The sequence below is a fragment of the Athene noctua genome, chromosome 9 (assembly GCF_965140245.1).
Source record: "Athene noctua chromosome 9, bAthNoc1.hap1.1, whole genome shotgun sequence".
NCBI classification, from domain to species: domain Eukaryota; kingdom Metazoa; phylum Chordata; class Aves; order Strigiformes; family Strigidae; genus Athene; species Athene noctua.
Window position 1 is genome coordinate 7,518,745 of NC_134045.1, and position 15,418 is coordinate 7,534,162.

The 15,418-nt window shown below is 41.0% G+C and overlaps 2 protein-coding genes across 3 annotated transcripts in view; one reads left to right on the forward strand and one right to left on the reverse strand.

The window, feature by feature from the left end:
• The window catches only part of PRMT7 (protein arginine methyltransferase 7), a 63,554-nt gene that overhangs the window by 38,368 nt on the left and 9,768 nt on the right, over positions 1 to 15,418 (forward strand). Inside the window, exon 20 of the mRNA XM_074913669.1 lies at positions 10,311 to 10,443. The gene's annotated coding sequence lies outside the window, so the exon portion shown is untranslated. The remainder of the gene's footprint in view (positions 1 to 10,310; positions 10,444 to 15,418) is intronic.
• The window catches only part of SMPD3 (sphingomyelin phosphodiesterase 3), a 118,528-nt gene continuing 103,621 nt past the window's right edge, over positions 512 to 15,418 (reverse strand). For both annotated transcript variants that reach the window (XM_074913670.1, XM_074913671.1), the window contains exons 4-8: positions 13,633 to 13,788; positions 9,332 to 9,421; positions 8,434 to 8,497; positions 2,886 to 3,048; positions 512 to 1,418 (exon numbers count right to left, since the gene is read on the reverse strand). In XM_074913670.1, the coding sequence (XP_074769771.1) occupies positions 1,317 to 1,418; positions 2,886 to 3,048; positions 8,434 to 8,497; positions 9,332 to 9,421; positions 13,633 to 13,788 (575 nt within the window). In that variant the 3' untranslated portion in view covers positions 512 to 1,316. The remainder of the gene's footprint in view (positions 1,419 to 2,885; positions 3,049 to 8,433; positions 8,498 to 9,331; positions 9,422 to 13,632; positions 13,789 to 15,418) is intronic.

Consider the following 15,418-nt stretch of genomic DNA (forward strand, 5'->3'; position numbering starts at 1 on the left):
TTAAAGAACTGTAGTCGAAGGAACACGTGAATTAGATGGCAAGACCCCTGTTAAAGCCCGTGAGCGTATCACAAATGGAGAATTGTGTTGCTCAGACACAAACAACCCCTCTGCTCCTAGGAAGTAGTTACCCGTGGCCAAGAGTCACAGTTCTAGCCTCTACACTAGCTAGCAATGCTACACTTTCCCTTTAAGTGTACTGATTCCTTTAGAAAACTGTTAGGTTATCCTGCCTTATCAATCATACACTGTTCTACACTCTTCCCCCCAAAACGTCACTTACGTTTAATTTAACTCTATATCTAGCATGCATTTTACAAGCTATTTCCCACTTACTCTTTCTAGCTAAGGCAGAATGTTGGCTCTGGTGTTACCAATGGTACTACAGGAATCTATTCACTCTACTGTAACATACATATCATCCCATTACCATAATTCAGAACTGCCCCACCTATGGGAAAGAAAGAAAAGACATTACAGGGGAACTATATTTCTTCTTAAGGGAATGTTAGAAAGCTAAAGGCCCAATTCTGGAGTCCTTATTCAGACAAAACACTTCATAATTTGTGGGAACACAGTTGGAATAAGGATAGAACTGTGTTCTTGAAGTCTTAATTCCAAATCTTATAAGTATCCTTAAATTGGACAGGAAGATATTGGTCTGCAAATTGAACACAGAGTTTTTGTTTGTTTTAAGGCCTATCTGTCATGACAGAAGGGTTTGCCAGTCCCAGAATGCCTTGCTTTGGCTGGTATCTGATTTTTGAACTCACTTCCATTCTGATATTCCCCATGGTATCTTACTGACTATTTTATCTCAGAGTGGCATGCAGTGCGGGCGCATGCTACTGATGCAAGCACGCTACTACAACTTTAACAGGCTAAAAAAAGAAAAAAAGCTTTAGCTTCTTAGTTATACAAAGAAATGATGCAAAAAACCATTGAGCAGCACTAACTCACAGACTAATTACAAACTAAATTGTGCTATATATTAGTATAAAAACATGTTTTAGTAAGAATGGCACTGGTTCAGAAGGAATTAGGACTTCCATCTTGGTTCCGTTCGGTCCACAGTGAAAGCATTGTAGTACAGGCCTGCCCTGTTGTCTGAGCAACTTGTGACAGTGGCTCTTGGCCACAACCCCATACATTTCTTCCCTTTTTATATCCGCCATTGTTGGTACGTTCTGGGAGTAGCCCGGGGTCAGGTCTGGTCATCTTTCCTAACGTGGCACCAGAAAAGTTCGTTCTTATGCTCTGCTATTTCCTTAATATCGTTAACGATTCCCTCTTCTGATCTCTCAGAGCTGGTCAGTTTAAGGGTCATCTTCTCCTGTAGACACCATGAGACGCATTGCTACTGGTAGGTGGTCTGTCAAGCCTGCTAACTGGGTAATAAAGCTGAACTCTTCCACCTCCTAAAGAAGGAAGACAAAAGTAAGAAAGAGGGAACCAGAAAACTGATCTGTCGTACCACACACCAGGACTCAGCTTTTATGCCTCTTTGTAGTTTACTTTAAAGAACCTTACTGCATTAGTAGATGTGTGGGACCAGTCTGGCTAATGGTAAACGGGCCTACACAGGGCAGGGCAGTGTGGTGCAGTTGCTGAGGTGAACTGCTTACACGATACACAGTTGCACTAGTCTGGATGAAAGCTGCTGTACCTTTCCATTTACAGAAACATCTGTGTTGTTCCAGATACCACTCACCTGTTGTGCTGCAGCAGGTAGTCCGTGTGTGTAAGGAGGCACTCCCCCGGGAGGAGGGGCTGGTGGTACCCTGCTAGGTACAGCACGCAGCTAAAAAGGAAGCCTTGCCTTCATCAGCTTGAGGTGTCCAGCGTCAGGGGAAGCCTGCTCCTCGCGGCTCTGATTTCCAGCCTTTGTTCTGGCAGTGTTTCACAGGACCAAATTGTGAGTTCTGTAGGAAATCCAGTGTGCTTCCCAGCTTCTGCAAGCTGGCTGGAGCAACCCTAATACTCGCTTCATACAGTGTAGTTGGCCCCTCCTAGAGGCCATGTGCTTACTTTGCCAGTACTTTGGGAATTGTTTGCAGGAAGCACAAATATTTCAGTTCTATTTATATTGCCAGCATGAGCTTTATCAAAGATCTAATCTGGGCCAAAACTATTCACATGTTGCTTTTGTTGCTTTTTGTGCAAAATGTAAGATGGGTTTCCTATACAGATGTGCCATGGGTATTTGTGTATTTGAAACAAGAAGCCTTAAAAGAATTTAGCTGCTAAGCTGCTGTGTCCACAGAGTGCGTGTGAAGAGAGCGCAGACAGACTGAGGTATTGTGCCCTAAGTTATGCTGAACTGCTCTGTTGCCTGCTCTTCTGCAGCAACTGCAGCAGGGTGTGGTAAGTAAGGGTGAACTAGTTTCTCATTTTCCTCATGAAATTCTGTATAAGGCAAGGTCTTACACCAGGAAGCGGACAGTGCACTACCAGTTCTCATTCTGGTTAGCCCGTGCCAACTTCTGCCTCCGTATCACTGACTTGTAACTTAGGTGGGTTTTCACAGGCAAAATAAAAGAACATCCAGATACTTGAAAAGATTAAAAAACATTCAGACTGCTGGCATGGAAAGCATCAGCCAAAACACTTTGCCTGGCAGAAGTTTAAGGACTGGAAACAAGATTTTCTGTTTGTTTTTGAAGAGCAGCATATCTACCAGTGTCGCTACCAGAATCCTAAACTCATCTTAAATGTGTTCATGTAATAGGTTTACAAACTCAGTACTTGCATGCAAAAGTAGAAAACAGCAAAGCAGCAGGTTCTCCTTGGAGTATGAATTTGAACCCAAGCAGAACAGGCTGCAGTGCCATCCAGACAAGTGTCTTGTGTGAGTTATGGCTCTTTTTGTCAACTCTAAAACTCACCACTTTCCATTCCAGGTAGAGACCTTCTTCTGTATAGAGCATATAGTCAATCCTTCTCCCGTTTCCTTTCAATGACGCCTTCCTCCCCTTTTGGCTGGAACTGTGGTTCTTGCTGGTGGGATAAACTAAGTATCCTTTCCTTCCTTCTTCACTTTCCAGCACCCTATTTCATTAAAAAACAGAACAAGTGCTGTAAATGTTTGCTCATTCTGTCCCTTTGTGCATTACGCTAGATTCTCTCCAAATCCCCGGTAAGGGTAGTGCCTGTCCAGAAGGACTGTCAAACTTGTAAAGCACATCTTCTTCCAAGTGTGATTTCCAAGATGAGGCTGTGCAAACTGCAGACAGTGCTCTTAAAGCCTCCCATGGGCTTTGGTGTCACTGGTGTTGTTCTGCTGGACCTGCCGTTGGAGGCAGGAGAGCAAAGCACCTCCGAGGAGGCACAGGCGGTAGCACACTGCAGCCCACAGCCCCGCTGATGGCCAGTGCCGCTGATTCTGGCAGAGGAGGAAACTCTTTCACTGATTGCTTTAGAAGAAACTTAACGTACTTTGATATAAACCTCTCCCTTCTGACCACAGCACCTCCTTCTGAAGTGAAGACAACCAGCTTTACAGACAGGGTATGGATGAGGAATGCTTTTCAGGAGCACACATTTGGGCAGGTGGTGACTGGTGTTGAGCAAGCCTCGGCATCAGATTACTGTGTCTTGGATCCCAGCTCTTACTTCGCTAGTGTCACATCTGTCTCAGCTAGTAATGACAGCCTAATTTATTTGATCCCTCTATGTGACACTCTTTGAACTCCTCTACAGAGAGGGACTTAACTCAGCAGGTGTGTTCATACTGCCCCATCGTGCATGGTGATTACCCAGCCCAAGACCACATACAGAAGCAGTCACAATTAAGAATCAGTTTTCTAGGTACCAGTCTTGTGTTTGGGCAAATAAACTGCAGCTGTCCCATTAAAATTTTTAGTTTGAGTACTTAAACCTTAACAGTAGGTTTTATGCAAGAAGACTATTAAGGCCCCGAGCAACTTGATCTAACTTTGAAGTTAGCCCTGCTTTTAAGGGGACTTTGGACCAGGCACCCCACAAAGGTCCCTGACAGGTCTATTTTTACAGTAAATGTGTGTTGCTGTGCTGTTCTATATTGTTTTGCTCTTCTATTGAATTTAAAAGGAAACTTGGTTTACTTTCTTGTATTGTATTTAAAAGATCTACCAAAGGAGTGCTAAAGGGAACAGACAGAACTGTGTGTGCAAAAGTTGGGGTTGCACTCAGTAACGACACATGTAGGGTTTTATGCAGACAGTAACAAGTACCAGCGCAGCTGTTGTGCGTGGTCAGTGCACACAGAGAGGGATGGATTAGGTTATGGTTTTGCTGTCTGGCTCAGAACACAAACAAACTACCTTCAAAACCACCTCCTTGAAAATCATTTTGCTTTACTTACCTGCCAAAACCTGAGCTCAAGGTTCTGTGGTTTCCCTTGTAAGAGTTGATTACACCATTAAGCTACATCATCAACTGTCGCAGGAGAAACACTGAGCCATGAACTTGGGTCCTAGCAGGTACAAAGCCTTTAATTTCACCTTGGAAAAAAATAAGATATTTTTGATCACCCAGTTTTTAAGACTTGACTTTGGATGGGTTTTATGGGGTTGGGTTTAGGAATTTTTTAATGCATGCGCGTGAGAGTACAGAATGAAGGAAAAACAAAAGACAAACACCAGATTCTCATGATGTGTTTTGATGTCTGAGGTTCAAATGGGGTTTTTTGTCAAATTTTGCCTCTTTGGCAGGATCTGAATGGTGGCAGAGGGGACACAGCACTTGCTACAGTTGGTTAGGTCTCAGTAGTGCTGGTATCTGTAAGTTTGGGTCAGTTGATGCATACAAGACATACTTTTATGTGCCTTCAAAAGATAACAGTGACGAAATTTTGGTCATACAGTTGTTTAATCATCCCGCGTTTGGACTTGGTGAGGTACTAAAAGTTCTTAAGAGTTTCTTTTAACCAGTTTATGAAAGTAAGCTTCCTTTTATGTATTATAGGTTTTAGACTATCATCTAGTAACTCATGTTAAATTAGCTGACTGCACCCCATTTGCAAGCTGATTCTACAAAGAGCTACTGCAAATGATTCACTTCCTGAAATTCTTTTTCTAGGTTCAAGAAAGTAAACTCTTTGATGGGACTGACCTCTTTCAAAAACTGTATTTATAATTGGCAAAGCTAATTAAGTAACAAAGTAGAAGAAACTGCTGATTAGCGCTGCAGTACTGCTGCAAAAAAATCTCATTTGCATTCATTTAAAAGATCAATTTGTTTTAGCTGCAATTATGTCCTTCTAAAAGTCTGTGAATGCTGGGTATTCACTTAACCTGCACAACTGCTCATGGAAGGGAAATGTTCATTCAAGTACGTGAGGAAAGCGAATTGTAAATGTGCATGTGTCTGCTTCTGACTAAGACTCGTACCACTGTACGCCATGGTTTGCTGTTTGTCTCTAGGGGAAGTAGACACAAGTACTGGACATCTGGCTACGCTGTACTAACAGTTAAATGCTAACAATTTCACAGAACTACCTGTGACTGTGTTGCACAGCTAAACCTAAACTTTGTCTTAATTCATAAGACACAAAGAAAGGGAGGATAAAAAGTAACTGGAAGGCTTATTTTTTCCAAATAACTCCATGGTTTAAGTATGAAAGTTCTGTGACGCAGCTCTCTGGCCGATGGTTGGTTTGTAGTGCCGACCAGAGCTGCAGTGAGCAGAGGAGCACGAGGAGCAGTGTATGTAAGGGAGCCGCAAAACTTCCTCCCTCATCATAAAGCTCAAGGGACCAACTCTCATTCAGGTGAGAAGCACCCGAGGTCAAGACAACTTTTCTTACTGGTGTTGGAGCCTGTCACCAAGAACTGTGAGCCAGTGTCCAGAAGTGGAGACTGGTAAAATTTGCATTTAAATCTTGTTTCTTAGCTGTGTTTTAATGTGCTCTCCTGTGTCAGGGTCTATTCAGGGTTTAAAGACAAAAATGGGCTTATTCCAGTTCTTTGCTTGAAGGTGACAATCATCTTTGTGAGATGAGATTATTTGCGTGCGTTTCATGAAGCCTTTCTGAGCAGAAGCTTGTGTGGCTTCCAGTACTATGGCAGGGCCCAGACTGTTACATCTAGCTTATTAATTGTTCTATAATTATAAATGCCTTGCTCATTATTTGTACCAAGTATGTTCTTCTAGTCTGATGTTTTACATATACTATACTTAACATGTAAGAGATATTTAAGAACTAGTTGTTCTGCTGTTTTTATGGCCTAATTAATTTAGTAATGTGAACTACTTTTATTTAGAAACTAGAGGAGTGCTGATGAAGAAATAAATCTCTGGATAGCTTACATTGCCAATTTAATTGTCTGCAAAGCTTGATCGAGGTTTATTATTGAAAAATCTGAGAGCAGATCAGTTGTAAGCTGTACTCCGTTTTGCTGTGTATATGATTAACACTTGTTAGCTAGACAGTGCTCCACAGCTTCTGTGCTATTAAACATTTAACTGCTTCTAAGGCCCAGAGTCCATTAATGGCTTTAAATTTTACTGAACTTACTGGCAATTTTTATGTTTACCAGTCCCTTGCAGAGATGGGAGGACAGGCCCTCTTGGCCTCTCGTGGAAGTGACCATTTCTCTAATGTGTAAGCATGTCTACATGATGTACACATGCAGATCCGTGTTTCCCTGCAGATCTGCAATAAAGTGAATGGAAATTCTGGTCTAACAGAGGGTTTTTTCATCTTACTACTTATATGTTATATATATACATAGATATTTATAATCCCTCATAACATATTGCAGAAAACTGAAAGCCACATTTAGTAGGCAAAAAGTCTTATGTATATTCTGTTACCACCACTCAAGAATATTTTCCAGTTATACTGAGGTGCTGCACATACACATAGATAGCAGAAGTAACACTCAAATCTGTACTGATTATTTGATGGGTCTTTATCAGTCATGTATTTGTCAGTGGAATTTAATTGTAAATATAAGTAGCTCTTCAGAGAATAAAACAAAATACCCCAAAAGTAATTTGGTGACAGATTGTCTTGAAAGACCACTTGAAAACACAAGGGGTTTTCTTTGGGGGGGTGGGGGGTGTTTAAATTTTTTTTTTAAAGAGCTCCAAGCCTGCTTTTGGAACCATAAAATAGGATGTTGCACCCACATATAGATTTGCATTTGCAAACTTGATTGTAAGGCCAAATTACCTTACTTTTGCTTTCCAGAAATCCCTTTCACATGTACCAAATTCATATTTTCAATATGTGGATAGAAATGCCTGGAAATTTTGCGGGCTCTTGAATGCACAACGCATGACTTGATGTAACAAATTCTTGTTTTTAATATAAACTAAACCCTGACTTTATAGCTAAAATTCAATTTCTTTGTTCAAAACTGATACAGAGAAGACTTCAAGGTAGCCTCAAGTAATATGTTCAACTAAGTGTCCAACTATACCATGCAGTGTACTGTACTTCGTAAAAATGCCAACATAACCTGTGCCTGTATAAAATCCCATTGCCATTATGGGTGTTAACTGAAGCATCTTCACAGGTTCATTCATTCAAATAACTTTACCTCTTTAGTATATTTTGGTATTGAACAGCTAGAACATCTTTTATAGTTGGTCATGATAATAACATATTTAGTCCATGAAACTAGCCTTCAAGGTAGAGAAGGTGCAAAAAGGATTCTCGCATTCATTAAGTGCTGCTCTACAACATACAGAGCTCATTGATTCCTCTCTACTGGCATTATTATTTAACAGTATAGGTAATCAAGAAATTTATCTTAAGACTTCTGCAAATTAAGGGGTTCTTGTATTTCTCCTAAGTCCACTAGCTCAAACCAGAGATACCTGTTTCTTGATATCAAACACTCCTTAAAAGTAATGCTGTGCTTGTATCACTGACAGATACGAAGCCATATTCCTAGTAATGTCTGATGTGCTATTTAATTCCTCTCTGTACTTCTGAGCTTGCTTTTTTAGCTGTATTGAATTCTGCCAGCTTTCTAGAATGGGTAATTAGTTCTTGGGTTGGGAGTGGTGTTTTAAACTTTATGGGCTTTTTATTTGAAGAAAACTACATTTCCTTTTGTTGCTGTCCCTGATAGGGCTGTGGCCAAGGACCTGGCTGCCTGCAGAAGGCTCTTCAGACAAGCTGTCTGTCTGTGTACCCTTTCCTGCAGTGCTCGAAGTTTCTTGTCCTATGGGCCTGTCCCGGTAGGACAAACTCTAGAGACATAAAACCACTGACTGCAGTTGCTCGCATCTTTTCACCCATTGAAGCCAATTCCATTAGACTTAGAAAAGCAGCCACTTTTCCTTTTTTTTTTCCTCGTCCCTGAGTACCCCATTAAAAGATTTTTTCTTTTTTTACAGTCCATAAAACACCACCGAATTTGTGAAATTTCAAATAGCAGGCAACAAACTGGCTTTTTAAAGAGTTGTCTAAAGCATGTAGGAGGATCAGGAATTGCATACTTCTGTAGGTTGTCTGGAGTGCACACTTCTTCATCATATAATCCTTCAGGATCCAGCAAGGTCCCTGTGAACAGAAGGGCAGATGTGACTGTCTCAGCATACCTCCTGCCACTTGCCTCCACGTGGGAGTCTCCCGGGGGCACCGCTGTGGGGAGAGGGATCGCTCTGCCTCAGAGCGCTCGGTGTTCCCTTCTCCGCTACCCCGGCCTCCCCACTGCCTGACACCTTTCAAAATGCTGCCTCCACCTTCCAGTTTCTCAGTCCCAGTGGCTCTGATTTGTTTTTCTGCTACAACAGAGTAAAGCCACATTATTAAACAGTTCCACATTCTTACCTTTAGCATCTTCACAGTTGTAATTACTCTCTAGGGAAAGTCTTAAGTCCTGATCTAAAACTTTAGCAGATATGAATATCTCGGGAGTTCCATAAAACCTTTTGTAAGATGAACCCTACAAGTCTGTAGTGTTGTTGAATTGCTTTGTTACATCCTCACAGTATTTATAGAACACTGAATGGAACATTCTGATCAAAAGCTGCAGGCTTCCACTGCATGCAGAAAGTACAGAAAATAATTTGGCTTCCACCCCACCCCCCAACCCCAAAGTAATCTAGAGATTATGTAAAAGTAGAATAGGTGTGGGAAGGCATTCAAGTAACTTGATGCATAAGTTCTAGAATGTAGACTGAAGTTTGAGATCTTGGTTTGGTTCTTAATTATAATTCAACAAGACACTGTTAAGGTTTATAAAATACACCTTACAGAAATATCCCTTGTAAACATTTGGTCTCCACCAGATTCTTACTGCCCGTTAGCTGAACTGCCTGCTGCTGCTTATAGATGTCCTGCGAGTGACAGACAAGCAAACATTCACACACTGAGAGCTAGAGAAGGTCTTACCAATTGCCCACGGTTTATCCTCCCCAGGACCAATTCGACATGGGTCTTTGTAGTGTGTAAACAGAGAGTGCTGTTGCTCCAGCTTGTCCTCTGCAGGGAAAGAACAAGCCCAGGAAAAGGCCCATCAGCTACGTTTTGTGAACCTGTGCACAACTGTGTGTTCTTCCACAACAGCAAAGGCAAGTCCTGCTCCCTACTCAGTATACACATACAGGGTTGATTTGAACCTGTTCAGTAGTAGCTCTACTGCACAGCAGGATCTCGTCTTGATCAGAAATTCCAACAAATGCCTGCTAATAACAGTGCTTTCCTACAAATCCCTTCTATGAAAGACGTTTTCTGGTAGTTTCTAGCTGTTGACTGAAGGGAAAGTTTTCCAAGATATTTCCTTACCCTGCCATTGACATAGCATTGCTTACACTGGTACAAAACTTTTGTTGAGATAGATCACACAATGGAGAATTGGACTGACTTCACAATGGCAATGTAAATGGCTGTTTGTGGGTGTGTCTACACATCTCAGCAAGTTCGAAGATAAAAGCTTGTACTTTACTTGCTTCAGAAGTCCCCGACAATGTTTTCCAAGCTCTAATAGATAAAGGGCAGACAATTGATAATTTGCTTGGGGTATTATCTACAGCATTAAAGCCATTCTAAACATAATCAGCATGACCTATCTATCAACTGTAAATTAATTTCTTCCTAATTACTACAGTGCTCCTTGCATTTAAAGCATATAGCACATCAAGCTCCTAGGATTTAGTAAGATATCCTACAGAAATGTATACATCAGAATTTTAGACACTGAATAAATAAAGAAGTTCTAGTTCTGTGCATGCTGTTTAACACAGCAAGCAGTATACCTGGGAAACAAGTACAACCAGGACTTGAAAATACCAGCTGCTACAATTCCATTTTTATGGAATGGTTAAATGGCAAAAAACCTGGCAACAGCTCCTGATAACTTTCTTTCTTGCAGCACTTACACCTTTTACAAGGTTAAAACTTCTTAGCCTCACTTGAAGACTCTCTTGGGACTGACAGAATATTCATCTGTGTTTGGAGCTACTGTCACCTATCTGTCACTGCCTATTGCTGAGACAACAGAATATGTAAGTACGCATGAAAATGGACTCCTCCGAAGTCAGAAATAAAAATTTGAACCGTGAGCTGTGTATCTTAGAATGTAGCTCACATGCTCTAGGAATCACTGTAGGAATCTCCTTGGGTAAAATGTTCTTGGCAAGTGAAGAAGCTATTGACCTCTCCTTATGAAGGGGGAAGCAGAAGACATGTGGAGCACAGTGGTACTGTGTTCGGAGCTGTTGGCACCTCTGCCATTTTGTTATTAATTGTCATTAATTCAGCTGGCATCCTTCAGCTATGGCATCCGCACCAGCTGATCTGTCTCATGACATCTTCCTAGCTTCCCCCCCCTGCCCTGCCCCAACTAGCTCTTGATCTTGAGAACATTCTTGTAATTGCAGGGAGACTGAAAAATGAATTTGCCAGGGTAGCCCTGGCATTGTGCAGAGGATCAGAGGACTGACCTCCCTAAGATTTGCCAGGAATGCAGTGCACAGAATTGCTCTTGCTATCTGATTGAACAGCCAGTTGGTTTATTTATGGAAAAGTAGAAGACAAAAGCTATGCAATTGTTCATTTCTCCAAGTCTTCCTTTGTTACGTGTCTACAAAATTTCCCTCAGAAACTAGATAGATTAAAATTTTGTCATGATTAATTTGCAACTGTGGCACTGACAAATCACGGCTGATGAGACAAACTTAACCCATCTGACTGGAAGGCTCTTTATCTTATGCTAAAAGGTTTAAAAACATAATAGACTTTTACACAAGTCAGTCCAAAGCAACCTGACAGTAAGTAACTTTTTAATAATGCTCCCACTAAGTGTGAATTCACTGTGAATGTTGTCATAATGTTCTGTAAAGCTGGAGGGGAAAACTGAGTTGCAGAAAATCTGTCATAAGCATAAGGTCACCCATGGACCTGGAGACCTTTGAAAACTGTACCATCAATACATCTAAGAATAGAAGCTTGATATTCACCGAAACATTAATTACTTGCTGCATCAGTCTGTGGAGTGGGAAAGAATACAAAAAATCATAGACAGAATTACAGGAAGCTGATTATTGCTTTTAAAAAAATTAATCTTAAGATGTTGAATTCAAATGTCGCTAAAAAGATGAGTAATGTAAAAGTGGAGGAGAAAACTTTAAAACATTTCATCAATCTTGCTTAGTGCATAGGGAAAGAAAGCAAATCTAAAACCAAAAAATGAAATAGCCATCTTAATTTCAGTTTCCAGGCTGCATGAATTTTAAAGTGGGGGGGTGAGATATGTAAATGAGCAGCAGAGAGCAAAAATAAAATGGATTTTTATAACCTACTTTTCAGTCCTCTTTAGTAGTAGTTGCAGTGTTTACAACTATTATTTAGAAAAGCAAATAGTTGTTCTTACTTTTTCTTCAGCAAGAAAGGTCACAATAGCATTAATTATTATGTGCTTGGTTAGAGTGCCGGAACCTCTCAGGTCGAGAATCCAGGCCATACATTCTGCCTCATGGCTTCCCGACATCTCTCTCCTCCTGCTCTCTCCCCATCCCCTTCCCACTGGCCATCTGACCAGGCAGCCTCCCCTTTGCCAGGCAGCCGATTGTTTATTTCCCTGATGGCCACCTTTGCCTCCAGGCCACTCCCTCCCTCCAACAATATTGCAAGTGAAACAGTCAAGTCACAGCAGATGTGTCCATTTGTCCCCCAGCTTCTGTCTCCCCTCCCGGGGCCTGCTCAGGCTCCTCAGCCTGTCGGTGTAGCAGCTTGGCTAGCTGAAGATCTGTTCTGGATGGCATTTCTTCCTTCCCTAAAACACTCACTACCCACTGCTACCATTGTATTTTATCCCAATACATGTTTGTTTAACTAGCCATTACCACCTGCTGTTCACCTCCACAGTACACAGCAGATTTTTCTACTAGTCACAGCACTTGCCAGCACCTTCTCAGACCATTCTGAGTTTACTTTGGATCATATAGTTGTGACTGATTTATTTTTTGTACATATGATCTAGAAACATACACCAGAAGGGCTGTATTTTGGGTTAATGGTCTTTTCTACCCAATGAAAGTGTTTCTCCAACTTTGCTAAAATATTCCAAATGTCTCATACAAGTTATGAGATTAGACAATAATGGTTATTTTTTACATCATTCTTAAAATTATTTTTGCTACAGTTGTTGCTGTCAGCCTCAGTGACCTGGGCTGCTTATCAAGGCTACAGAATTCACACTAGGTGCTGTTCAGAAATTCACCTGTTAATCCACAAACTCTGCTCTGAATTGCTGATTCTGACAGGGTGCTGCAGCCTGAGCCCACCTGTACACTGCGTGTCTCCCTGGTAACGCAGCACAGATGAGATCCCTCTGAGGAACCCCCCTCGCTGTACCTGCCCTGGGCTCAAACGGCCTTTTCAAGGCAGGCCTTGGGGGCGGCTGGGCTCCCCCGAGCCATTTGCTGGCTCCAAACCAGCAGAGCCGATTGCTGCGGGGTAAAGGAGCTCAGCTGGAGGCCTGGGCTGTACTGAGCTGGAAGGCAGGGACGGTACACAAAGGTGTCTGCACTCCATGTTGGCAGTTTAACTGTTAACAGAATAATATTTATGTTTGGAAAAGGCTACAATCTCTGTGAACGCACCATCCTTTAATTATGGTTTTGTGGAGCTCTTTTTCTAGTACCCTCAGCATCCAAATATAGAAAAAAAATAGTAAAAATTTATTAAAATAAAAAACTCAGAAGTACACAGCATCAGTTAATTTTTTCTGATTCAGCATTTGTTTAGTTCTCTCTGCAGCATTAATCTCCTACGTCTGTGTATACGCACTATCAAATTATTTTTAACTGCATGAATTTACTACTTTTTCCTCTACAAAAATCCCATTAACAACCACATCTTTCATTAGTAACTAAAATTCTACGACAACAGGTGTTTACCTAATTCAGGTAAAGCTAAACCACCAGATCTGTCCTCATTATTGTTACCACAAGTCACAAATTTTTCCCTTCGTACCTTAAAAAACATCATGCTTAATAACAGAGCTCCTAAGTGTCAGCTACTCTCCTTGGCTCATCTGAAGACTAGTACTTATTTTAGAATTATCTGTAGCAATTAAGTCTTTCCTTGCAAAAGCCAGTCACTAGTAAACAGCTATAACCCACAGGAATCAAGAACTTTCTCATTCCTTTTTGGAACAGGTAGACACCAGGAAAATGAAAACCTTGTCTTACCAGAGGAGCAGTTATCAAAGTTGAGATCTCCACAGATTACATCAAAAGCCACCAGCTCCTCTGGATTGGCTGTACTGGAGGAGGAGGTAGATTTTCTGAATTCAGACAGCCAATCTTGAAGCATATCCAGTTGCTCACACCGAACAGTAGTGTCTCCTGTAGCAAACAAACAAATAACCAAGAAGTAAGACCTCCTTTAAGCATGTTGCTCAGCCACGTATTAGTTGCTAAGCTATTGCTAGACATCTTGAGAAAAAGGGTGCAAGATAAAAAATGATGTGCCTAGTAGTGTACTCAGTATGTAGTGCTTAGCCCATTATGAAATTCATTCGGAACCACACTTTTTAATGATTTAAGTATCTCCTTTTGGAATTAATCATACCAGGTATGTCTGAAGAACTAAGACAACAAGGTGTCAGTGCTGCAGCCAGCCAGCCAAAATGATGTTTCTAGACACAGGAGGATGATCTGATGCACTACATTTATAATCAGGAGTTCAGAGTTAAAATCCTACTTCAGACAAAACCAGAGAGCATGTTCATGGGTGAACCACTTCATCTTTCTTTGCTTTCTAATTTTTAAAAAAGTGACTTTCAAGTGTTACTAATAAATATACAACCATAGTAAATTCAACTTAAGCATACTGTAGTAGTCCATCTGAGGAAGATTTCTATTTGTGTTCAAGTAGGAATGCCTAAACTGGAAGTATTTTTCATCGATTTAAAGGCATGCGTAGATACAGGTTTAAGTAGGCAGTACCTCAGAAATAAAAAGCCAGATCCTTTTCACCAGTTGCAGGGAGGTTACACTGGACTGCACCTGCTGAGGATATGCCCCCGGTTTATAGGAGTGATGTGGAAGGGTTGACATTGATTGGTCACCAAATATTTTTTGTTTGTGAAACTGTCTGACATGCAAACTAGCTCTTTAATTATAGCAACTAACCACACTTAATCTCAAGCACATTAGGTGACATGAAGTCTCAGAAAAAATTAATTACCGGCTCTCTTAAAATGCTAACAGCAAAAGCTTGATGTGGGGAAAGGTGCAGGAAGAGACAGAGTCTAGAAATAATTTTTTACCCTATTCTTTTGTTTTCACTGTACCTATAGTTAACAGTTACAATTTTGCTTGTTTCAGACTTGAAATGTCAAGTCAGAACATTAACTTTTCTTCGAAATGTAAGATTTTTTTTCAAATGCCACAATCAAAAGGAAAAGCAGCAAACCCAGAATGACTTATCCTGACTACAGTTTCATTTTAACCTAATTTACTACTTTGTGCTAGCTATTAAAAGGGTGTGAAACACAATTAAAAACATCAGTTATGTATGTTCCAAGCTGCTTTCAGTGGCCACTGTGGAGATGAATATTTAAGTCTGCATCCTGACAGCTTGTTAAGCACTCCTCTCAACTGCAGCTGCCCCCAGCACTGTTTAGACTTGTAAAACGTGAACTCCGCAGCACACTGTAACTGTGTTAGCAGACAGACAAACCTCAGGCATTAGGACTTCTCCTTCCTACCACTATTAACCTGTGACGGGTTGGATTTTCAAGAATGTCTTGGGGGCAGAGGGGTGTTAAAACAACAGTTAAATACAAACTGAATCAGAAATGTTCAACTAGGCATGATTTGATACAATCCTAAATAATCAGATATCAAAAAGAACATGACCAGGTGAAGTGAGAGCTTTAAGTAGGTTCTGAAACTGACTCATCTCTTCAAACTAGTAATTCCAACAACAAATAATCTGATTTTTTTGCTTCCAGTTGTGTTATTCCCAACA